This window comes from Callorhinus ursinus, unplaced genomic scaffold (assembly GCF_003265705.2).
Source record: "Callorhinus ursinus isolate GAN/ISIS: 27379988/994484 unplaced genomic scaffold, GSC_fseal_2.0 scaffold1, whole genome shotgun sequence".
Classification (NCBI taxonomy): domain Eukaryota; kingdom Metazoa; phylum Chordata; class Mammalia; order Carnivora; family Otariidae; genus Callorhinus; species Callorhinus ursinus.
The window spans coordinates 138,365,369-138,391,790 of record NW_027397063.1 but is presented as its reverse complement, the minus strand read 5'-3'; the positions used below and the strand labels follow the sequence as shown (position 1 = coordinate 138,391,790).

At 39.6% G+C, this 26,422-nt stretch overlaps 1 protein-coding gene across 4 annotated transcripts in view; it reads right to left on the bottom strand.

Moving 5' to 3' along the window:
* ULK4 (unc-51 like kinase 4) overlaps positions 1–26,422 on the bottom strand; it is a 608,666-nt gene that overhangs the window by 347,922 nt on the left and 234,322 nt on the right. For all 4 annotated transcript variants that reach the window (XM_025883716.2, XM_025883719.2, XM_073901588.1 and 1 more), the window contains 3 exons: positions 17,969–18,020; positions 17,725–17,869; positions 2,072–2,164 (listed from right to left, as the gene is read on the bottom strand). In XM_025883716.2, coding sequence (XP_025739501.1) covers positions 2,072–2,164; positions 17,725–17,869; positions 17,969–18,020 — 290 coding nt within the window. The remainder of the gene's footprint in view (positions 1–2,071; positions 2,165–17,724; positions 17,870–17,968; positions 18,021–26,422) is intronic.

Genomic DNA, 26,422 nt, shown 5'->3' with positions numbered 1-26,422 from the left:
CCAGAAAGCAATGCCATTTATTTCTGATACACATACTGACTTTTAACAGCCAGAAAAGATTCAGGACAGACACACACCAAAACAACAACTATTATCCCTGGGAGAGAGACCTGTGTATGGCAGTGTGGGAGGGAAATGAGGAAGCTGAGGGGACCTCTTGATTTTACTGCTGGATTGTAATACACATACAATATATTCAGATGTTACTTGTCAAAGTGAAGAAAAACATTTATCAAAATTAGTTCATTGAGGGGACGCCTGGGTGGCTCAGTCGGTTAAGCATCTGCCTTCAGCACAGGTCATGATCCTGAGATCCTGGGCTCCCTGCTCTGTGGGGAGCCTTCTTCTCCCTCTCCCTCTCTCTCTGTCTCTCATGAAAAAATAAATCTTTTAAAAATTTGTTCATTGAATTCTGCTTGTAAAGGTAAAAAAAAAAAAAAAGAATAAAGTGTCTTCCAAGCTTACTCATTTTTAAAATAAAAAGATTATATATAAGTCACGAACTTCACTAGGTTCTTCCCCGCAAGGTGAGGAAATTCAGATGAATTTCACAGAGAGTTGGCAAAAAGAGGAAGGAGCTTAGAAAGCATGCCACATGAGTGAGCAAGAGTCAACATTAAAAAAGTAAATGCAACCTGCCCCATCTAATGAAAGGATACAATTAGTATACAGTATAATCTATATATATTATATATATATAATACCTGGCATTAAAACTCCAGGAAAGAAGTAACTATATGAAATTTATATTTGACTTCTAATACAGATACACTCTTTATAATGAAATTTCTTCTGTAGGAATAGAGAAAAGTACCTTTGAGTGATGATTTTGGAAGTCTCATTGTAGACTTTTAAAAGGCTATAGAGACACAGGATTTAGGATTGGCAAGGGTACATGCTCCCCAAATTCTTTTCCAACATGACATTGAGAGGACAAAGTAGTACTTATATGTCACTCTCTGGAAATGAATGAGGCCGCTCACAGCAGAAGGAAACAGGCCTGAGCCTCAGCCTTGCAGATGAACCAAAGCCTGACAGCACCTTGGCACCCCAGGGACTCAGTCATGGCACACCTCCGGCCCTGGCCCAGCCACCAGAAAGGCTGCAGTTCAGCCTTTCACCCAATATGGAGAGTCTACAAACAGACCTTCCTGTTCACTCCTAACACTGATAGTGGCTCATCACTATGCAGTACCTTCTGTGGCAGAACAACGGAGCAGATGAAAACAAGGTGGTTGGGGCTGTGTGACTTTCTTCTTTCCTAAAGACCAACGGCAGAGGTGTCCCAAGCCAGAGGTCCTCGGCCATCACCTAACAACTACAACTAGCTGTCTTGACTGAGAGCAAGAAGGGCCTCCCCTTCTCCGCCCCTTCTACGGAGCTGGGCTCTCTCCGACAAACTCTCCCATGCCAGACTGAAAGCAGGTGCCAGTCTCCTAGAAACTAGCTCTAAAATATTTGGCATCATCACACGTAGTACCTTCCACAGAGGCAAAAGTTCTCCCTTGCTGAATAAAAGTATGTCAGTTAAACAAAATGGTAGAAAATAAAAGTCTATAAATACTAGACAGATTTAATAAACAACTGCTCAGTACAACAGGAAGCACCAATTGACATTTTTTAAAGTATGTGTGTTATTTTTTCTCTTTAAAGAATTTATAATTTTTTTAAAGATTTTATTTATTTATTTGATGGGGGGGGCACAAGCAGGGGGAGCAGCAGGCAGAGGGAGAAGCAGGCTCTCCACCAAGCAGGGAGCCCGATGCAGGACTTGATCCCAGGACCCTGCAATCATGACCTGAGCTGAAGGCCACCCAGGTGCCCCAAGAATTTATAATTTTAAAGCAACATGAATTCCAGAGTATGCAAATCCAATAAGGGATAAAAATATGAGAATGAGACCCAAAACCGCATAAAGGTGAGATACCACAAACCCTCAAACTTGAGAAAGGGCCACTTCGGTAACTCAATTGTTAATCTTTCAGAATCTCATCATCTTTAACACTTTTAGAACATATGAAATTCATTTTATAGATGAAAAACAAGAAAAATAAAGCTGGAGTTATAGTACCTGGTGAAAGCCGGGTTGTGTTCCGTCATGGCAACTAGCAGTTTCAGAGCGTATGCTGGGACTGGGTCTGGCTCTGTGAGGATGTGCTCATACCTGCAATGATAAAGTGATTAAAAAAGGACTCAGTGGTTTTCTTCGCTTAACCTCTCCTCTGAACGACAGAAGCAATACACCATAAGGCGCAAACATAAAGACACCGAAATAAACGTATGAGCTATAGGACCTGCACAGGACATTTACCCTCATGGAACTTCCAAGAGCTTCACTTGGCAATGGGGGGCGAGGACACTGACCTGCCTCAAAGAGGTCTGTTTAGGGGAAGATTCAGTGAGTATTAGTATTGGGCTACATGCATAGTAAGAGACCAATAAAAATTAGGCATTTGTGGCAGGGTCCCCAAGAGCACCCTCAAGTTCAGAGATGTGCTTGTGATAGATACTCAGTAGAGCTACATGGCTGGAACATACAGATGAATCCTAAGGGAGGACACAGGTGGAGATTGGAGGATTCTGTGTACATCCTGATGCTCTCCTCCACCCATGAGAGGTCAGACAGAGAACAATCTTTTCCCCAGCAACAAAAATGCAACACATGCGTGGGATGTTTCTGCCCCTAAGAGACTCAAGTGACCAAGGTTTTTATTGGGGGCTGGACACATCAGCAACCTCTAACAAGAATCAAAACCCCTCCCAGGAGGGGAGTTGCTTTTCCTCCCAGGAGGAAAGTAGACATTCAGCGTAAACCCTGCTGTCTGCACAATAGGCCAGGCAGTGTGAACTACCCCCAGCAGTTAAATGGTGACTGGAAACATTCTGAGCGCCAATTTCTAAGACGCGAGCCTGCCGAGGGCTGGCCTATCACCCCGCAAGCCGGCCTTTCTAAGAGGAACAGTCGCAGACCTGCTATGTTAGCTCTTTTCTGCACAGTATTCTTCTTATGAAAACTTTAAAATCTGACATGAAAATTACTACCAGAGAGAATAAAACTAAAAAATAAATGAATAAAATTCCTTTTTTTAATGATTTTATTTATTTATTTGACAGAGAAAGACATAGCGACAGAGGGAACATAAGCGGGGGGGGGGGGCGCGGGGAGAGGAAGCAGGCCCCCCGCGGAGCAGGGAGCCTGATGAGGGGCTCAATCCCAGGACTCTGGGATCATGACCCGAGCCGAAGGCAGACGCCCAACGACTGAGCCACCCAGGTGCCCCAATGAATAAAAGTTCTTAACTGAAAGTTTCCACAACACAGTTCTGACTGCGCCCGCATGTTATTTGTGAGGCAGATGCTGATTTGCAGACCGCGTCTTACCTACTCAAGTTCGGCTATCTGGTCTACAGCACCGTGGAGGAGTTCAAGAAATAAGTGTCAGGTGAAGGGATGGACAGACAGTTGGAGAAATGGATGGATGACATATGAACAGATGAACAAACCAACCAATGAACTTTATGACTCTACTCTCTGGAACAACCAACAACTAAAAAGGGAGTAAACTATCTCCCCAAACCCAAAATGTATATTTAAAAATCCATGACATGAAGCGGATGCTTTTCATCTGGAGACCAGGGCCCCAGGCTCTTACTCAGAGCCTATTTACTCTCATTTTGGAAGTCATTATATAACAAGCTTAATTATGCAGCCTCTAATCCCACAGCCATTAAAAAGGAGCCAAGTAAAGGGAAGAGAGGGACTATTACAGAAAGAAGTGGGACTTGAAGGCATTGGGAAAAAAAAAAAAAAAAAGCAAACCCAAGAACTCCAAACAAAGAGAAGTCTGGGGAGCATTTAACGTAGAAGCAGCAGCTGCTCATACCTCAATGGGACCAGAGGGCCCATTACACACCATATTGCTCAAAATGGGGGTAGTGAGTCAAGAAAATGTTAAATTGGGTAAAGTGCTCTGTTCAAGGAGGCAGGAAGTACCATATTTTAGAAAGATTTTTTATAAAATATTTTTAAATTATAGAATTAAAAGTTTTGCCCAGGTATGACAAAGACAAAAGTCAAAATGCCAATCATTCATAATAAAATCATAAATGTTAATAAATCAAATAGAATGGTATGTTACAAAACAATACAGCACAACCTAAGCATCAGTAATTTCAGGAATGAAAAAATCAAATTTAGGAAAACAATATGTTTTATCATCTGAATCAAACAAAACTCAAGGAAACACCTTTAGAGGTGATAAAAATGTATTCATAAAATTTAACATCCAGTTTGAACTCTTTTTTTAATTTTATTTTATTATGTTATGTTAATCACCATTCATTACATCATTAGTTTTTAATGTAGTGTTCCATGATTCACTATTTGCGTATAACACCCAGTGCTCCGTTCAATATGTGCCCTCTTTAATACCCATCACCAGGCTAACCCATCCCCCACCCCCCTCCCCTCTAGAACCCTCGGTTTGTTTCTCAGAGTCCACAGTCTCTCATGGTTCATCTCCCCCTCCAATTTCCCCCCTTAATTTTTCCCTTCCTATCTTTTTTTTTTTTTAACATATAATATTGAACTCTTTTTAAAAAAGGAACTCAGCATATTAGAGAGAAATCATTATTCCTTTCTCGAGGAGTCTTGTAAAATCAAAAGCTCTTTCATCCTAAGTTGGGGGCACCCAAGACGACCTTCAGGTTTAATGGTTTGCTAGAAAGACTCAGAGAAAAGGTGTTACGCTAACAATTATGGTGTGTTACAGTGAAAACTGGCGTAGATGAAAGGCGCATAGGGCAGAGTCCAGGCGGGACCAGGAGCAAGCAGCCAGCTGTCCTTGCCCAGTGGAGGTGGGTGGACAGAGCTCAGCCTCCAAACAACACTGTGGACAGCACACGGGATGTGCTGCCAGCCAGGGAAGCTCCCTGGAGCACTGGTGTCAAGAGTGGCATTAGGGGTCAGTCACACGGGCATGGCCATGTGTCTGCGAGCTAACCTTAGTTGCTCAGTCTCCAGCCCCTCCAGAGGTCAAGCTGATAAGCTATAGCCCAAGGCCCCCATCAAAATTCCCATTGTTAGCATAAAGTATCTGGCACGGCTCAAGGCCCCCTGTATACAGACTCTCTTATCAGGCAGGATAGTATAGAGGCTCAGAAGTTATCTCCCAGAAGACGGTCAAGGGCCAGTCTCTTTGTAGCATGTAGGGCTTGAACACCCCACACTTGCTAAGTTAGCTCTTCAGGGCACACATCCTGAAAAGGGAAACTGAGGCACTGAGTTTAAAGTGAGGCATTAAGTCAGATAAGAGAAAGATGTACCCTGCAGCTGCCTACCAGTATGTGGAAACTGTCATCCAGAGAATTTCAAATGAAGTGGGGATGGGAGGCTTCCGATGAGTCACACAAACACACTGGACGACGGGCTCCCCTTGTCCCCATTCCCAGACTTAGCTGAATCACTGAGGAAAGGACCACAAGCCTATAAATTTAAAAAAGCTTCCCATGTAATCTTCTGTACTTTTCTTGTGGAAAGTACAAGAGAAAATATGGACAACTGGTTAGAAATGTAATAAACAATCCGAAGAAGACGGAGAAACACAAACTATTTTAAAATAGAGTTAACAGGAATATGTAGAATCTACATTTAAAAAGAACACACGGATGAAGCTTGACTGACTGAAATTCAAATGTCTTAGGTTGTTTGAGGTTACCTAACCTTGAAATGGGAGGGAAAGATGAAGCCTTTACCGGCCTGTGCATGAGAATTTTCCTAAAGAATATTGTTATGTTTTTCTCCCCTTGGAAAAAGAAGGATAAGATTCATAATAGATATGTTTAGAATACAAATACTGAATATATTGAATATACTTTCATTTCATCAAAGATAGGTTTGTAATGGTCAGCAAGAACTAGCCAGAAGAATGCTGTGATTTATTAAGCTTGTCTTCTGAACAGAGATAAAGCAGCGGAGCTGATGGTAACTGGATCTCGCACTCCTCTGAATGTGACTTGGCAGGAAACAAACAGTGATGAGTCCAGACTCCTGAAAAGGCTTGGAAGGACAGTGACCCAGGGAAGAGCTGGCCCATTCTGATGGACAGGGGCTGGAGAGGAGCACTCCAAGTGCCCTGAGCCTGGATACAGACTAAGATCGCTAACAACATATGCCCCCACTCTTCTTCATCTAGAATCCTCCCAAATAAGGGGTCTTTTCCAGGTCCCAAACAGCTGGAACCCAGGCAGGAAAAGTCACTCGTACTAAATCCACATCTATCCCAAAGGAGAGAACACTTCTAAAAATCACATATTCAGGGATCCAAGGGATGGTCTCTTCCCTATCTTGCTAAGTGCCTGGTGAAAATCGTGCCCAATTAGGTAAGCTGGCAGGAAGCGGAAACAGGCTATCAAAATAAATCTGCATTATTGGAAGACGCTACTCTGGGGAAGTGAGCAAAGATTTGGCCAAGTGGAAAGAAGTATCTATTCTGCTGGGGGGAAAGGGGAGGCTGATATCTTGAAGAGGTCCAGTCTGCTAGGAGTAAGCCACAAATTCACATTTCTACATCTCAATGGAGTGGGCTCTGAGAATTTTAGGGGAAAGAAGGATTCTAGAATATCCAAGGAACTTTAGAGGAAGTACAATGAGGAAGATCCTGCTAAATGAAAAAATGAATTACTTTACAAAATCATAATAATTATTAAGTGTTGTAGGATCAAGAACATACATATAAATTAAGGAAAGAAAGGTGACATACATTGGACAAGAAAGAGTGATCTTAGAAAGGGGGTTAGAATGGTTAGGACAGATCTTATGAAAATATATCACCAATAAATTAAAAATTTAGGTAAAAAATTTTAACTTCCATTAAAATCCTAAAATGAGTAAATATTCACATAATCTTGAGTGAAGCACTCTGTAGCATGACAATCAGAAATGAATCAAAAAACATTTATAGCTTTGGGGGTGCCTGGGTGGCTTGGTCATTAAGCGTCTGCCTTTGGCTCAGGTCATGGTCCCAGGGTCCTGGGATTGAGCCCCACATTGGGCTCCCTGCTCGGCGGGGGACCTGCTTCTCCCTCCCCCACTCCCCCTGCTTGTGTTCCCTCTCTATGTCTCTGTCAAATAAATAAATAAAATCTTAAAAAAAAAACATTTATAGCTTTAAAGTTTTTAAGTAGTATTTCTCAATGGCAAAACCTCCATAAATAAATCAAATGAGGGAAAAACTTGCAGAATGTTGGTAGAACAGAGTGGATATTCTTAATATATAAAAAGCTATTGCCAACCAATAAACAATCAAAAAAAAACGTGGACAAAATCCATCTAAGAAGAATATAAATGGCCAAGAAGCATGGAGGGAAATGGCCAACTTCACTAATATCTAAAGGTATTCAAGAGATAACAAGGGTACAGCAAAATAGATTCAAAAGGGAAGCTGGTAATATAAACTCTTCATCATCTCTGAAAAAAACTGCCAAAACCTATCAAATGCCATTAAAAAGGTATATAATTTTATTATAGTGATTCCAACCCTAGAGATTCAACAAAAAGAAACAGTATGTACCCAAAGATGTAGCTCAAAAAGTGGCTCTTTGCAGCAGTATATATAATTATGAAATACTGGGAAAATCCTAGATATTCAGTAACTGGAAATTATTTAAAATATTTTTAGTGCATTTATAACTGTAGATAAGTAGATTACAAGACAGTAATCTACTTATATTAGGATAGACAGAGATATTCACAGTATGGTGTCTGGGAATTGGCAGGAAAGAAAGGTTCTCAGGAGGAAATTTCAGAAAATACTAAGTAAATCTCACCACAAATGGAGAAACCATATTGGAGAGCAGGCAGATATTAACATAAAACGGTAGGCAAGAGGTAAAATGTGGAGAGCCTTGAATGGCTGGATAAGTACTGTGAATGTTACTTTCTACAATGCAAAGGTTTTTGAGCAAGGGAAACATGTGAAGAAGGCAGTGTGTTTAAAGGCCTATCTAACAGAATGCAAGATGGATTCAAAGCTCAGAGCATAGAGGAAAGAGATGTGTGGGGGTTAGTTCAAGAGAAGGCTGCCAAACAGCAAAGGCATGAAGGAGGACCTCCCCCACCAGATGGCTGTGAGAAAGGAGTAGATAACCTACTCTTAGGCATTTTCCATACAGTTTTGTCCAAAATGTGAACTAGGTGATACCTTGAGTCAACTCCAAAATTTTATGAACTGAGAAAGGTATGAACCAAATAAAGAGCTGATATCTTGAGAGTTTTTCAGTCCAGTGATTTTTATGTGACCTGAGTTCTACATGATATTCCATTGTCTTGCATGGATGCATAGATATTTAAGTACATCAGAAGTTAAATGGATACATAGGTGGATGGAGAAATAGACAAATGGTATATATAAACATATATTTTAATATTTTTAAGTGAAAGAAAGGTAGGTGTGACTTCAAAATAAGTGTTAAATACAATTTCAGATAGTAAACCCTCATCTCTTCTGGATTTCTTCAACAAAACCAATAGCAAATTTTTATTACGAAGTCCTGAAAAGCTTAAAAAAAAAAAAGGCTCCATAAAGCAACACGCAAAGTTAACCAAATATTATCCAAAGACCTGGAGCAATATCACTCTCCTGATTCAGAAGGATACAAGAACATTTATCCCTACTTTAACTCAGATTATCCTACTTTAGATTCCTATAGGTTGTATCCCAGGAGGGATCACTGTACCTAAATGTACTGATTTAGGTAGACATTCAAAACATAGAAGGATTAAGTAAAAGGAACAAAGTAGAACATTATGATGCTTCTTTCTGCTACAAAAATAGTTGTGATTTAAATTTTATCCGCAAAATAAAATTATCTAACGAAAAGCTAAAATTGAAATACTCTATTCTCCACATAGCCCTTGGAAATCTATTCTGATTTCCATCAGAGATGGTCAAGTTCACATCTGTTTTAACATAGGATATTTGTGGTTAAGGGAGACAAAAGACTCAATAAAGAACCATCTGGATGCCCGTTAAGCCACCAACATACAAGCCAGGTAGTCAAACTCACGACTTTTACTGGATATTATTTCAAAACCAGATAAAGAGCTCTACGGTGTATTGCCACTAATGGAATCCACTTACAAATTCCAATTTCTAAGAGGAAATACAATTCTAATTTGTAAAAAATATAGCCCTTTCTGAGATTCTAAAAAACAAAGTCTTAATAATTTATGAAGTTATTATGGCCCTGATGATTGCACAGGTCACAAGAGAATTATAAAAAAGAAAGGCAATACTCATTTTCCCCAGGAGAGAAATGCCAAATGCCATATTGTCATAAAAACACTGTAAGCACATTTATATCAGCATGATCTCTTTTCAAAACACACAAAGCTAAAAGAAAATATGAAAACTAAAATTCATGTTGGCAAAGTACTTCCAGCCTAGCAAAGGCAAATTCCATAGAGATTTTCCCCGTGACTTGCTACCTCACATAAAGCCTTTCCTGACTATCCTACCTAAAACAACCCCTTCCTCATTCCCCTTACGATCATTCTCTATCCTGACACTGTTTTATGTTTTGTTTTTCTTTACAGTGCTCACAATTAACCGCAATCATCTTATTTATTTATTTGGTTACTGCTTTATCTTACCCACTAGAATGTAGTTGCACTGAAGGGCAGGGATCCAATCTTACCCACCATAGCATCCCCAGTGCCTGGCACGTGGAAGTCACTCAATATATACTTACTTACTTACTTACTTACTTACTTACTTACTTACTGAAGGAAGGAAGGAAGGAAGGAAGGAAGGAAGGAAGGGCTTTAAACCTTGTATGCACAATCACACAATGTAGTACAAATGACATGACCGACCTTTGTATGAATATTAAAATTTCTTCTTCCCCAAGAAGAGCAATAGTGTCTTTCCTGGGTGAAGGATTTAGTCCCATTATGGCTAAATACTGAAAGAGAAATGCCCTCATCTTGTGGAACAAGTCTCAGAAAAAAACATTCAGTCAGGAGATACTGACTTTCGATACTACAAGTTCATTGATAATGACTTTGATATTCAACTTCTGAGAGGTGCCAATTTTAATTGATAAAGTCACTCTGGACTTAAGTTTCATTAAATATTGCCTCTTCTGCATGAACCTTTCGAATCAAATCTTGTCTCTCTGCTGAAGGAAATCAGCAATTTCCTGAGTATATATGGTTATCTTTCTTCCCAGAAAAAAAACTTTTTCTCATGAATCAGTTATGGTAGTGGCATTCCAACCATCTCGGAGGAGGCGAAAATGAAGGAGAGAAGGAGAGGAGCAGGAAGTGAGGGCACACACACCAAATGTGGCAGAGCCAAGTACATCACAAGTATATTCTAATCACAAGACCCAGACTACCAAGGGCCAACATCACCGACTTGAACATGCAGAGTCTTCTCAAGCTGGTAGCAGACAAGGAACTCAGAAAGGTTGCCAGCACGAGGGAGGTTTGATAACTGTTGCTGACGTAAAGATGGAGGGGCCCGTGAGAAGAAATGTGGGTGCCCAACGGAATGCAAGGCAGCACAGAAACAGGAACTTTGGTCCTGCAACAGTGCACTGGGGTGAATAATGGCCCCATAGGATATGTCCAAGTCCTAACCCCCAGGACCTGAATGTGACTTCATTTGGAAGAGGCTTTGCAGATTTGGTTAAGGATCTCAAGATAATTCAGGGTAGGCCCTAAACATAATGACAGATGTCCTTACACCAGGAAAGCAGAGGCAAACACGGGAGAAAGCCATATGAAGACAGAGGCAGAGATTGGAGTGGATGCTGCTATAAACCCAAGATTGCTGGCAGCCCTCAGAAGCCAGGAGAGAGGCATGGTTTCTCCCTCAGAGCCTCCAAAAGGAACCAATACTGCCAAGACTTTGACTTTGAACTTCTGACCTCCTCAACTGTCAAAGAATAAATCTCTGTTGTTTTAAGCCAGTCAGTGTGTGGTAATTCAGCCTTAAGAAACTAATGCAAACTACAAGAAACAGAATTCTGTCAACAACCTGACCAAGCCCAGAAGGTTTCTCCCATAGTCTCCAGGCAAGGACTCAGCCCAGCAGACACCTGACTTCAGCAGCATAAGATCCTGAACAGAGAACCTGGTCACGCTGTGTCAGACTTCCCACCTACAGAGCTAAGTAGATGTTGACTTAAGCCACTGAGTGTGTGATAATTTGTTATGCATCAATTTGCATCTAATGGAATATTTAGAGTTTAATATTCTTGTATTATTACATTAGTTATAATACTCATGATGCAACGCTACAAAGAAGTTTTGATGGTGAGCATCTTTTTCTTGTTCCTGATCTTAATGGAAAAGCCCTTGAGTCGTATTTCAAAACTGTGATCAAAAGAGTTCTGGGAGATGGTAATAGATAAGCCATAGGAAATAGTGTCTTAAGGTCATAAAATGTTGAGAAACACTGAGCTTCAGAAAGTTAAATGGGTGAACTGTGAAATTCAAAAGCCAAGGGATAGTAAACACACAGAACAGTTCAGAAAGAACATGTGTTCTGTGGCACGTTTATGAACATTACATAGGCACACTGTTGAAGGAAGTTGGCTTCAATATTTAATTTATACTTAAACATTTCTATTTGTAGGACTTACAGACTTCTTCAGTTAAAAAATATTAATGTCTGAAATATTTGGTTCTACCAGACAGTACATGTTCCATAAAGGCTGTACCTATATTGGTCATTATTATGTTCCCAGAAACTAGAAATATGCCTCTACAGTAAGATGTACTCAATTAGTACTGGTGAATAAATAAGCTGATTAGGAGAAAAAGCATTCTCTCCCCAGCTCACTTCATATAACTATCCCATGCAGATGTACACTGGAAATAAGCTGGCCTGTTTACTGCTCACCTCTCTACACCTTCCACACCTTTGCGTACCCCAATCTTGCCTAGAAGACCCACTGCTTTTCTATGCAACCCTACCGAGATTTCAAAATCTAACAAACACCACCTCTCTATCCATGGTATTATAATTCTCCACATAGAAAAGGCACTGAACAAATACTTACAACTACGGTTCATCTCTTCAGAAAAGCAGGTACAATGCGAAGAGATAACACTTCTTTTATATTAATTCATTAATTTATATAGAAAGCAATCCAGCCAGGATATTTATGATAGATGAGGTGATGGTTAATTGTACATGTTAAACTGACTGGGCCACACAAGCACAGTTATTTGGTCAAACATCATTCTGGGTCTGTCTGGATGCGATTAACATTTGAGTCAGGAAACGACCTGAAGCAGATTGCCCTCCCTAGTGTGGGTGGGCCTCATCCAATCAGTTCAAGACCTGAGTAAAACAAAAAGGCTGAGTGAAAGGGAACTCCTCTGTTCTACTGCCTTGAGCTGGGACATTGCTCTTCGGCTGCCTTTGGACTGGAAACATCGGCTCTTCTTGAGTTTCCAGCCTGTCAGCTTTCAGACTACTGTGTACCCTACCAGCTGTCCTAGTTCTCAGGCCTTTGGACTCAAGCCAGAACTACACCATCGGCTCTCTAGGTCTCCAGCTTGCTGACTGCCATTCTTGGGACTTCTCAGCCTCTATAGTCATGTGAGCAAATGTCCTTATTGTAAATCTTTTTCTCTACTTACATCCTATCAGTTCTATTTTTCTGAGAACCATAACTAATATTTAATAAGATATTTATTCTTACAACTGAGTTTTCATTCATATCACTAGCAGTTCTGATAAGCACCTGGAACACAGGTATTACATGGTATTTAACAAGATTAAATTACTGTCCTCCCTGAACATTTTGTTAAAGCTTTTGGAAAAGACATCTCCTCTTTCCCGAGGATCAACACCAGGAGCCATTTAACCACCAAGTAGAAAGAGCCTGAGAACAAAGGCACATAGCTATAGGCAGAGCAGAGAGAAGGGGAGAAAGGCACAGACACACAGGACTGTTGACTTCACTCACACCCCTGAATCCAGCTATATTGGATGCTAGCACAAGCTCATAATGTGAGCACATGAGGATTTTCCCAAATTAGCTTGAGTGTTACTGTTTGCAAATAAAATAGTCTTAACTAATGCAACACTTCTGTGTAAAAACTGGGAAGCCTACTGTATATGTGCATGAAAAGCCTATCCCCTTGGCTTTAGCCAAAGTATTAACGTCAAAGAAAGATTAAAACTTTAACAAAATTATGGGGTGCCTGGGTGGCTCAGTCAGTTAAGCGTCTGCCTTCGGCTCAGGTCATGATCCCAGGGTCCTGGGATCCAGCCCCACATTGGGCTCCCTGCTCAGCAGAGAGCCTGCTTCTCTCTCTCCCTCTGCTGCTCCCCCTGCTTGTGCTCTGTCAAATAAATAAATAAAATCTTAAAAAAAAAAACTAACAAAATTAAAAATGTGGATATTAATATGCAGATTTGACAAGCCAAAGCCCGATGCCATGTTACTCTTATAAACTGTAGAAACTTCAAAATTCTTTTATTAAAGTACAATTGACATACAAGATTTTATTAGTTTCAGGTGTACATCATGGGATTTGATATTTTTATACATTATAAAATGATCCCTGTGATAAGTCTAGTTACCATAATCTGTCACCAGTTACTACAATATTATTGCTGATGTTCTGTAAGCTGTACATGACATCCCATAACTTATTTATTTTATAACTGCAAGTTTATACCTCTTAACCCCCTTCACCTATTTTGCCAGCCCCATCCCCTGTCCCCATCCTCTTCGGGTAACCAACAGTTTATTTCCTGTATCTACAAAGCTGTTTTAGTTTTGTTTAATTGTTTTGTTTTGTTTAGATTTCACATACAAGTGAAACCATACGGTATTTGTCTTTCTCTGTCTGCCTTATTTCACTTAGCATAATATCCTCTAGGTCCATTCATGTTGTCACAAATGGCAAGATTTCTCATAATTCTTAAGCCATATATTTACCTACTCAATGAAGAACATGAATTTTCTATGATTAGCATTTTTTTTAAGATTTTATTTATTTATTTAACAGAGAGAGACGCAGCAAGAAAGGGAACACAAGCAGGGGGAGTGGGAGAGGGAGAAGCAGGCTTCCCATTGAGCAGTGAGCCAGATGGGGATCATGACCTGAGCCAAAGGCAGATGCCTAACACTGAGCCACCCAGGCGCCCCTGGTTAGCATTTCTAAACTTACAATCATCAACGGTTATCATCAAAGACCAAACTCTTTGTCAAGATTTCTAGTTTTCCAGAGTCAAGGTTAAATGAATGCATTAGATTTCATTTTTAAGTTTTTATTTAACATTTACTGAGCACTTACTATATATGCCAGGCACAATCAGCAACACCTATTTCAATGGCCACTTAACATCTCTGAAGTACGTACGATTACTACTATTACTGTCCTATTACAATCTTCCTTTTAAAGGTTAATAGGAGAAATTATAATAATTTACCAGTGCTACTATTATCAAGAGTGTACCATGGCCCACACATTGTACTAAGTATTTTACAAGAGGTAGCCCATTTAATCCCGACAACTATCTTCTGACTTAGATACTACTGTCCCCATTCTGCAGATTAGAAAACTGAGGCCAAGAGAAGGAAATGTAGAGCCAAGATCTACACATCACATCAGAGTCAGTCCACAAGCTTTGAAAACATCCTGCACCCTATCCCAACCAATTCCGTGATATTTTCCAAAGGGGATTTCAAATTGCTTAATGAAAACCTGAACTCATCTACATTACTTCTGTTCTTGAATTGCCATGTGGTTTCATTCGTATTTTCCTCTGTAATTCCTCATCTCTGGAAAAAGTAAAGATACCTTTTTCTTATTCTTAAAGATACACATTAAAGGAAGTGCATACTATTTATTCCAGCTCAGATGAATAAAACAAAAGCATGGAATTATAGATTTAACACTTTTTATTTTACAAGCGCTTCCAAAAATGGGCAAACTTCAGATAGGAAGAAATTTTATTTCAAATTTGCATGGGTGTTAACCAGCTATTAGTACCTGTGAAGTCCTCACCAGTCAGAATGGCTAAAATCAACAAGTCAGGAAACAAAAGATGTTGGTGAGGATGCGGAGAAAGGGGAACCCTCCTACACTGTGGGTGGGAATGCAAGCTGGTGCAACCACTCTGGAAAACAGTATGGAGGTTCCTCAAAAGGTTGAAAAGAGAGCTACCCTACGACCCAGCAATTGCACTACTGGGTATTTACCCCAAAGATACAAATGTGATCCAAAGGGGCACCTGCACCCTGATGTTTATAGCAGCAATGTCCACAATAGCCAAATTATGAAAAGAGCCCAGATGTCCATTGACAGATGAATGGATAAAGAAGATGTGGTACATTTATACAATGGAATAGTACTCAGCCATCAAAAAAAAAAAAAATTCTTGCCATTTGCAACAATGTGGATGGATCTAGAGGGTATTATGCTAAGCGAAGTAAGTCAATCAGAAAAAGACAATTATCATATGATCTCGCTGATATGTGGAATTTAAGAAACAAAACTGAGGATCATAGGGGAAGAGAGGAAAAATAAAACAAGAAATCATAGAGGGAGACAAACCATGAGAGACTCTTAAGCATAGGAAACAAACAGAGGGTTGCTGGAGGGGTGGAGGGTGGGGGGGAGAGGCATTAGGAGGGCACAGGATGTAATGGGCACTGGGTGTTATATAAGACTGATGAATCACTGACCTCTACCTCTCAAACCAATAATACATTATATGTTAATTGAACTTAAATAAAAATAAGTAAATTTTTTTTTTTTTTAAAGTAACCTGTGAAGTCCTGTTAAAGGAAATCCTGTCCCTACTGTGGGGGCACATCTCAGGTCCTGAGAAATGCTTCTCTACGAGCTGTTAGCAGATATCCACAGTACATCTTTCAAAAATTACATTTCTCACAAAAAAAATATCTTCTTAGGCATTTTCTTATCAGAAAGATGTATATAATTACATAAGGTTTAGAAGTGTAAGATGGCACTGAAAGCATGAATTAATCCCGTGAAAGAAGGTTCTAATCTTATATTTACCCACATGGGTACAAACATACACATTCAGAGATGACAAATGGAGCCAAAAGTACATTTACTGATAGTTTCTCACATGAGAAAGTTTGAAATTTTTTCTTCCTGCAGATAACCACTTTCTTACTTTGGGTATCAAAAGTCATCTTACAGTACATATTCATGAGCAGGAGTCTCCCTGAAACCACTGCAGCAGTGCAGGAATAAAAGAAATGAGCGCCTAACTCTGTAAACCAAGCCATTACAGATCAGGCTCCAAGCAGTCAAGACAGGCCCCCTCCGCCACCAGGAGGCTCATACACACTGGCCAAGCACTTCATAAAACGAACCTTCTAAAACCGATGATGAGGGGTTGAGTACTTCGGAATATGATCAGATCTGGCAGCTACACAGTGTGGAAATGAATCTTTTCTTACATGAGAACCGGTGATCAGGAAAAGTGGAACAAACGGAGGGGAGCATTGGGTGAAACGGCTGCTCCTAAAAACCTGCTGAGCTCAGACAGCCCGGGGCCCTTACGGCAGCTGGGAGCCGGCAGGCACAACAATGCAGGACATGCAATCCAGCATCTGCTGAATTCTGTCATCTTTTCTTTAATAGTGATATCTGGCATACGTTTTTCATCTTTAGTTCCAGGCATACTTCGGAGATATTGTGGGTTCTGTTCCAGATCACCACAGTAAAGCAAATGCAGCAAGAAAACAGGTCAAATGAACTTTTTGGTTTTCCAGCTCATATAAAAGTTAATTTACACTATACTAAATAGTCTATTAAGTGTGCAACAGCATTATTCTAAAAAAAAATGCACGTATCTTGATTTAAAAAAACTTTATTACTAAAAAAGGCTAACATCACCTGAGCTTTCGGCAAGTCATAATCACTGATCACAGACCAACATAATATAATAATAATAAAGTTTGAAACATTGTGAGGATTACCAAAATGTAACCCAGAGACACGAAGTGAGCAAATACTACTGGAAAAAATGGTGCCAATAGACTTGCTCGACAGAGGGTTGACCTTCAATTGTGAAAGATGCAACATCTCTAAAGCACAATGAAGCAAAGCATAATAAAACAAGGTAGCCCTGTACTTTTGTTTGATAAGACTCACAGTGGGGGAGAAAACACTTCAGTGTCCCTCAGTTATAAGAATGTCATTTTAGAGTCTCACATGTTTGCACTGGGTCCTCTCAGTCATCACCCTCCTGTGTGTTTGCCATGTGAACCACGGAGTCAAAGGAAAAAGATAACCCCATCCTGTTAATTAGTAGTCATTACTTTTTCTAGCACGATACCCTATCCCTGCCAAAATACCCTATTTGTAAATAAGCTTAATTTCCATTCCAAGAGTTTGGGGTGATAGAAGATTTCTTTCATCTCCATTATTCTGGAGCAGAGCCAGGAAATGTCCCGATTCCATGTTCCAATAAGTCTTGTAATGTTGACCTTGAATAATAAACCTTACCCCTCTGGCCACGAATACCTGTAAATCTGCATAACTTCAGAGTCATGTGCCTTAGGGAAAACAGGGAAGGCTCTAAATGGATTCTCCTGGATTCTCTGCAATGTCGTAGCATAGGACACCAAGACCCCAACCCCATCACTGGACCTAGTTTGACAGAAGCATCCTGGACATCCTACCCTTCTCTGCGTGAATGCAGCACGTGGGACTTACTGGGGAAGTAAGACGTCTCTAATGAGAGCCAGAAGATTGCTGTCAAAGTCAACATTCTCCTCCTTCTTGCCATCCCCAACCTCCTGGTTCACGAGTAGAGATGTGGTTTCTGAGAGCAACCGCAAGCTGAAGAGTCTCCACTCCACTTGAAAGAAAAAAAAATGCCAAGAATGTGAGTACATGGAGAGAGAATGAAAACTGAATGTGTACCTAATGGCATTCTCCTTGATGTGGTCACACTTACCATTTTGGCTCTGAACCAAGGAGACCAAGGGTGGCAGGATATAATCAACAACCTTAAAGAAAAGACATAAAAGACTTGATTCCTATCTTTTTAATCACAAAACTAGTATTAACTACTATCTGTGCTTTTTGCACTGACAGAATCACTAATAAAAAGAGGGGGAAAATCAACGGCTAAATTTATCCTGGATTTAAACTCTGCATAGCATTTAATAAACCACCAAGCTCATTTAACTCTGAAAAAGTCCTCAGGTCAAAATGACATTATGATCACCAAAACAGTAATTTATCAAACCTTCAAGGTTTATAAAAGGAACTTTACTATATAACACAAAATCTGGTTGGCATGGGTTGACATTAAACCACCAAATTAATATATAGAAGCTGGTGATCCTTACTCAGGTTTAAACTACACAATCAAAATATTGGGGAAAAAGGAGTCACCCAATCCTCATGCTTTATTAAATACATCAAAGAGCAGTGACAAGTTAATCTTGGGTGTTTTTAGAAACTGATTCAAAAGATGTAAATCCTACACAAATCACCTCTAGAATTTCCTTGTTATTTCAGACAGAGCACAATCAAATATGGTTTGAAACCTACTCCAAAATAACAAATTTATTCCTCTGGATGAAAACGAACAATGAGGGACAAATTGTTTGCACAATCTAATTTGGAAACCTACTCCCTCATTTGATGAACTATTTTGGTGACAATAAACAAAATTCCTGTTGTTTACAACTGAATTTATTACTGGACCCTGAAATATGTATTTGTTCTCTCTACACTGATAAGAGGGCAGGAGACGCCTGTCACAGCCCAACAATACCATCTTGCTGTCCAAACCAATGAAAGGAAGCTTCACATAGGTAAAGATCTCCACACATGGGTAGCAGCCCATCTATTCTAGCTCCACCTCATGTAATAAGCTCATCTCTATCTTATATTTGTTCAAGAACCCTAAGAACCAGAGATGTTTTGTTTATCCTCTTCCATTAAGTGATGTCACATCACCCAAAGCACAGACATCATGCTCCACTAAGGAATCTTCGACACCTCTAAACTCGCAGTTATGTCAAAAGCAAAAACCATGCAAAGGAAAGAAATATATCCTACTATTAACACCTATCAACATGATCAACACCCATCTTAAAGGTTTTAGAGAAGGGGGACTGGCATTATTGATCTAAATGTCCAATTCAAGTTTGAAATACAGTGAAGCACGTTCAAAAAGCAAGATCGTCAGAAGATGAGCAGACAAAAATCAACAGTATTCCTATATGCCTACAATAACCAATTAAATAACATAATTAAGATACAATCTACAACACCAATTAAATTCTAAGGTGTCAGTGATACTATGACTTCTACAGAAAAAAAAAATGTAGAAAATATTTACAGGTATGATTGCCATTGATAGACTTCTGAAAAAAGCTTGGAAGTTGTCACAACAATCCTTACAACAAGAAAAATGCTAAACAAACAAAATCAACAACTCCTGTCAGACACATCAGAGAACTGAGGTCACGGAACAAACTGCTGCCACAAACACTGAAGAGAGCCAGGCAAATAAAGAAAATCACAGCTTAATAGGAGCATGAATCGCCACTGGAGCCAGCAACTGGTACAAAAACTGGAAGGGTAACCTAATCGTTGGAGCCTGAGCTTGGGGGATAAAAACTCCTAGAGCCCAGCCTTAGTGGAGCCCCCACATGCCCAAGAGTTTACTTCCCAGAATCCCCACTAGATTCTCAGGATGAAAATCAGAGGAACCACCCCCCCCATGCTCCCAGCAGAAGGACGAAAAAATAACCATTGTGAAACATGCTCAGAGCATTCTTTTCTCCTCAACAAAGGCCTAGACACAGGGCGCACTACTTTACCAGAACCTAACTGACCTGGGAAGGACAAACCCAACCTCAGCACACTCTAAGCCTCCCTGTCTCCCCTGTGGGGGGAAACAACTGAGAAGTACTTGCGAAGGTCACAGACCAAATGCTCAGGCTCACAAAAAGAATCCTAACCATAGGACTGTCGGATGCTTCCCCTCCCACCACCACATCAACAGGGCTCCTGTATAATAACACAGATTACAACTGAGACAATTGCAAAACACAAGTTTTATGTCAGAAGGAGTTATTAGGGAAACGCAAAACAACAGGAGAGACAAACACAAGGATGCTGGAGGGAATTTTAGCCTCTGAAACCACAGGTTCAGCAAACAGTGGACACAACCTGGTTTCAAGCCACACACATGTACAATCTCACACTAACGACGCGTTTATCTCAGTTCGTTTTACCTGATAGGTCATGTTGGAGTGAAATATTCAAAGAGTTGAGAGAAAAAAGCCACCAGCTTAGAATTCTGAGTGAAATTATCCCTCAAAAGTAAAAGGAGAAATAAAGATTTTCTCACACGCCAGTAGACCTGCCTTGCAAGAAATGTTTTAAAAAGTTCTTCAGAGAGTGGAGCACCCAACTGGCTCAGTCAGAGAAGCATGCGCCTCTTGATCTAGGACTGTGAGTTCAAGCCCCACATTGCATGTAGAGATTACTTGAAAATAAAATCTTAAAAAAAAAAAAAACTCTTCAGAGAGAAGAAAAATGATACAAGTCAGAAACTCATATTTCTGTATCAGAGAAAGAATAAATGAAGTTAACACCTAGTCACTGATGAGAAGACTCAGAGAGATCAACTCTCCTCAAATTAACCCATAGTTCCAATGTATATTCCAAGGTTTTCATGAACTCGTATTGATTCCATACTGTATTTGGAAAGTAGCAGGGCGCCTGGGTGGCTCAGTCGTTAAGCATCTGCCTTCAGCTCAGGTCATGATCCCGGGGTCCTGGGATCGAGCCCCACATTGGACTCCCTGCTCAACGAGGAGTCTGCTTCTCCCTCTCCTACTCCCCCTGCTTGTGTTCCCTCTCTTGCCGTGTGTCTCTCTCTGTCCAAAAAATAAATAAAATCTTTGAAAAAAAAGTAGTGATACTGCTATAGAAACAGAAAGATGGATGGCAATTAAGAGGGACACACTAGTGCTTGAGCAAAATAAAAGCCTTGACTTTGAATAAATTTGCCTCTTCCTCACTCTTGAAGACTCTCTTCCTTCCCCTCACTTGGTTTTCTGTAGAATCCTTTGTTCCAGGAACTCAGTATTGATACTGACACCTCACGGACCCCAATGTATACTTAATGGTAATGGCTGCACCAGTGCTAGTCATGAGACCACCTTGAGGACATGATGAAGACAGCCGGTAGGATGTGTATCAGATTCCTATTGGAACCACCCAGACCGTGTATTTTCCTATAAAACCCCTCAGCCTTTTACCCCGGGAGGACTTGCAGTCTTGGAGGCATTACCCTGCTGCAGACTCCTTCACCTGGCAAAGTAGTAAACTGTCTTCCTACTTTATACACCAACTCTGCCTTTGCTCTGGCTTTTGGCTCTGGAGCACAGAGGTTGATTTTCACCAACAGGACAGAAACAAGAATAAAAGAGAACTTTCAAGATGTCGTGGGCAGGGATGATTTACCCTACCAAGTTTCCAGGTTTACTGTAATGGAAGTAAAGTGGTACAAGCATAGGGCTAGACAGAGATTTATGGAATATAATAGAGAGCCTCAAAACAGACATATGTGGAAACTCAGCAAGAGGCAGCGAGAACATTACCAACAATACAAAAACATACAGACTATTCATTTAAGGGTATAGGTATAATTAGCTATCTATTTGGTAAAAAAAAAAAAAAAAAAAAAATACCAAAGAATACCAAAAAAAAAAAAAAAATGATTACAAGACGATTAAAGACCTAACAGTTAAAAAGAAAGGCTTTTGAAGGAAAATATGTGAGAACAGTTTGTGACATTAAAGTAGGAGAGGACTTCTTAAATAACATCTAAAAAGTACAAACTGAAATTAAAAAAAAAAACAAAAACATTTGTATCAGGTGAGTCCCCAATAAACAAAATGAGAAGAAAAGCCACTGGCTAGGAGAAAGTTCTACAATCTCCATACCTGACAATGGATTAATATGTGGAATACAAGAAAAAAAAATCAATGGGAAAAAGATGAACAATCCCTACAACTGGAACAAGTGGTTCACAAAAGAGAATACCCAAATAGCCAACAAACATGTGAGAACTACACAAACCCACTAATGATCAGAGAAATGAAAATTAGAACACTGAGATACCAATTTATACAAATCCAGTTAAGAAACCATATTAATACCAGAACTTGCAAAACTGGGGTGAAATAGGTACTCACATACCACAGTAAATCAATAAATTGGTACAACAACTTGGATAAAGAATTTCACACCAACCAAAGCTGAAGATGAACACACCCTACAACCTAGCAATTCCACGTCTATGTGACACATTCAAAGATCCTCACTGAAGATCTGATTTCAAGAGTTCAAAAATGGAATGGGTAAATCTCTCATCATTATATTTCATGAAAGCAATCACCTTGCAAAAAGACCTAGATGACATAACACTATGTAGCCTGAAACAATACCTATAATCTTAAATACATACTCAATGTAAATTTCAGTATTAAAAATATATTTCATCAGTTTTAAAAGAAGAAATCTAGTTCATATTAATATCATTTAATTTTTTAATTAACAGTTTTCCTTTGAATGACTGAAGGCAATTATAAATGTATCCCAGGATGATATAAATGTAATCCTTCCAATTAAGAATGATCCTTTATTAAAAAAAAAAAAAAAGAATGATCCTTTAGAAGAAATAATAGGTAGAGGATGGTAATGAAGAAATAAAATGCTTGCTATAATATGTAAATAAAAACTACAAGAATATTCAGAAAATTATTTGACTATTCACCTTTAATTCATATTTTTGCTGAAAAATGACAGGTGATTACATTATCAAATGAAAGCTACCCATAAAGATACAAACTGAAAAATAAAAATAAAATTACACTGAAAATGTCTGGATGTTTAGCAATTCGAGCAAAGCAAGGGAGATAAAAATTAAAAAACAGTTTCATCCATTTTATTTATATTTAACAACTTCATAAATCAAAATAATAAATGGTTTTCAGGAAAAGATCACTGGTTTTTAAATCATAACAGGGAAAAAGACCACATACCTTTGGCAAAACGCTGACTTAAAATTAAGCATACAATGATTTGAGAAAAAAAGAACAGTGAAAGTTTTAAAATGTTAGTTACTTTGGAGCATAGAGCAAAGAAACATATTATTTAGTTCTTGGAGTAGAATTTTAGCAGAAAATACAATGAAAATTTAACAATAGAAATTTAAGAAAATAAAACATTTTGATATAATCCCATAGAAATCAGAAGGCTTACTGTATCTCCTCTCAACAAAATGTTAAGAAAAAAATTTGTAGAACTGATAATTCAACATTTCTACACACAGAAATACACACACACACACACACACACACACACAAATGATTTCAGTGAGCTCGCTGTATGTAGGTACGGGGATTTTGTCACCACCACTATCAAAACTTAATAGCTACTAAGGGCTAGAAGGGAAATGAACACAAATGTAGAATAACTAACATTACATAAATTGGGATGTGTGGGTGAGCCAGAGTTTCCTGCAGAGGGGAAGGTGTATTTTGTTGTTGCCACTGTCCTTGAAATAAATAACTGCTTAGAGTTAGATTTAAACTTTAAAAGGGCAAGCTGTAGAATAAAACAAATAACATGATCCTGTTTATAGAAAAATATAATGTTCATGTCTATATAAACTCATAGAAAAACAGAAAAAGCAGAAAAAAACCCTACGACATACTAAAGTATGAAAAGTGGTTGGGGGATCAAATGTCCATCTATGGATGAACTGAAAAACAAAACATAGCATATCTGTGCAATGGAGCATTATTCAGCCTTAGAAAGGAAGGAGATTCTGACACAAACTACGACATGTGGATGAACCGCGAGAACACTACCGTAAGTGAAATAAGCCAAATGCAAAAGGACAAGTATTGTATGATTCCACTTACATGAGTTTCCTGGACAGTCAAGAAACAGAAAATAGAATCAGTGGTTGTGAGGGGCTGGCAGGGAGGGGGGGAGTGGGGGTTATTGTTTAATGGGTACAGCATTTCTATTTGGGATGATGAAGAAGTTCTGGAGATGGTAGGCGAGGTCGCCCAGCAACATGAATGTACTTAATGCCACAGAGCTGTACACTTAATAATTATTGAAGTGGTAAATTTGATGGAAAAAAAAAAAAGGCCTAGAGATCCATCCATATGACGACTTGAGCCTTTTTTTTTCCTTTTTGAGATATTTAGAGTAATTTACTCGGAATTTATTTTGAAAACATTCAGATGAACCTTAAAATGATTACCTGGAGATATAACCTACAAGATAGCAGTCAGAGATGAGAAAGCAACTCTAAATTGAGAGAGCAGGTTGACTCATGATGACAAATTGAGCAAAAATTCTAACCTCTGGCCCCAAATCCCTGGAGTCACAAGGTCACTCATGCAGAGAGGGACAGAGGGGGCCTGCTGTAAAATAAAAGACCACAGCTCCAAGGGTGCTCAAAGTGAGGCAGCAGAGCGTGGCGGGGGTGGGGGAACATCCCAGAAAAAGGCTCTTGGAAACAGGATTGATGGTTACTTGGGCCCAGGAGCAAGGCGAATTTGTTCTTTTTTAAAAATATCTTGGTATCTGTATTTCAGGACAAACGGTTTCCTACATATTCCTATGCAGTTTATTTATTTTGCCTTATGCATTTAAAAAATCTTTCCAGGAATGAGTTCACAGACTTCACCAGACTGCCAAAGGCTTCCAATGTACAAAACGCAGGAACAAACCAGAGTTGAAGCCAAGAACTCCACCCTGCTGGGCTCACTGGATTCTTGCACCCTTCCAAGGGTTGGCCACTTGCCCATTATTTCCAGCCAATCCACATGGGTCCATCTTTAAAAATGGACCCATTTCACCGAAGAAAAGAATCCTAACAAAAGCTTCATCAAGATAAAGACAGGTGTGAACTTCTGATTAGAGCTTTTCAAATGCTAACCAACCACCTATTGAGGGTGCATTCATGATAGCGTACTTCACATACAAACTGACCTTTCCTGGGGCAGACATTACAACCGACTCATGCATGTAACTTTATACCTCTATGATTAAGTATTTTCAAGTAAATTACTCTAAGTATCTCAAAATAATACGGGGAGAAACCTTAAAATGACTCATGAAATTATTTCACACTTCTCTGCTGGTAACACCCACTCCTCACCTGGGAGCCCACTCAGGCGTTAATGCCTGTATGTCTTCAAGATTTAGTTCAAGAATAAAATCGTCTCTAAAAATCCTCTCCAGACCCTGTCAGACTGAGTAGGGCTCTTGGCTATACCCCATGCAAACCACCAATACAGCACTCTTCAAACCATGCGTGGTCCAACTGAATTTTTCACACTGGTCTCTTCCTCCCAACCAAAACTGAACCTTTTTAGAGCAGGGTCTGATTCTAGCTCACTAGCGTATTCTCGGTGCTTTATTTTAAAGAGGTGGTTTATAAAAGGTACTTTACTATAAATATACGAGTGATAAATACGTAAGTAAATCAAAAACTTAAAAGTTTTTTGGGGTCCACTCATTACATCACTGCTATAACTCTATTCATATTAATTCATCCCATTAATATGAATAGGATATTTAAAAAATGTTTTGAAACCTAAAAGGTATTTGTTCGGGTGCCTCAGTGGCCCAGTCAGTTAAGCATCTGCCTTCAGCTCAGGTCATGGTCCTAGGGTCCTGGGACTGAGCCCCGCATCGGGCTCCCTGCTCCGCGGGAAGCCTGCTTCTCCCTCTCCCGCTCCCCCTGCTTGTGTTCCCTCTCTCACTGTCTCTCTCTCTGTCCAATAAATAAATAAAATCTTTAAAAAAATAAAATAAAAGGTATTTGTTCTACACAATGGCAATTTCTTTTAAAAAAGAAAGGAAAGAAAAACCTAATTTGACTTTGTATCCTAAGTGTCAGCTGAGGTCACCCCAAACTTTAATTTTAAATAAAACTCTCAGGCCTGAATAAGAAATCTCCAGTTCTCTCCCAGATTTCAAGGAATGTACAGTGGTTTATTTACTTTCCCATGCTTCAGTGCCAACTCCAAGATTTTACTTACTCTAGTATTTTATTAGCTTCTCACCTTCTCCTGCTGTTTGCTTCAGAGAGGCTGACTATACAGATGAACGGTGGTCAGACTATCTGTGACAATTAGGACCCTGCCCCACAGCCTCTGCAGGAAGCCAAATCACACCTGCTGCAATCAGCTCATGATTGTCAGGGCGTGGTGGATGACTGCCAGCTTCACTGTGTTTTGCACCCTTCACTCCCCTCCCCAACTCAAGACTGGCCAGAGAAAGCCAAATATGCTCCCCTAACCAATCCCATAGGAGGCCCTATTTCTCATTAGTCTGCCTCCAGCTCCCCTAT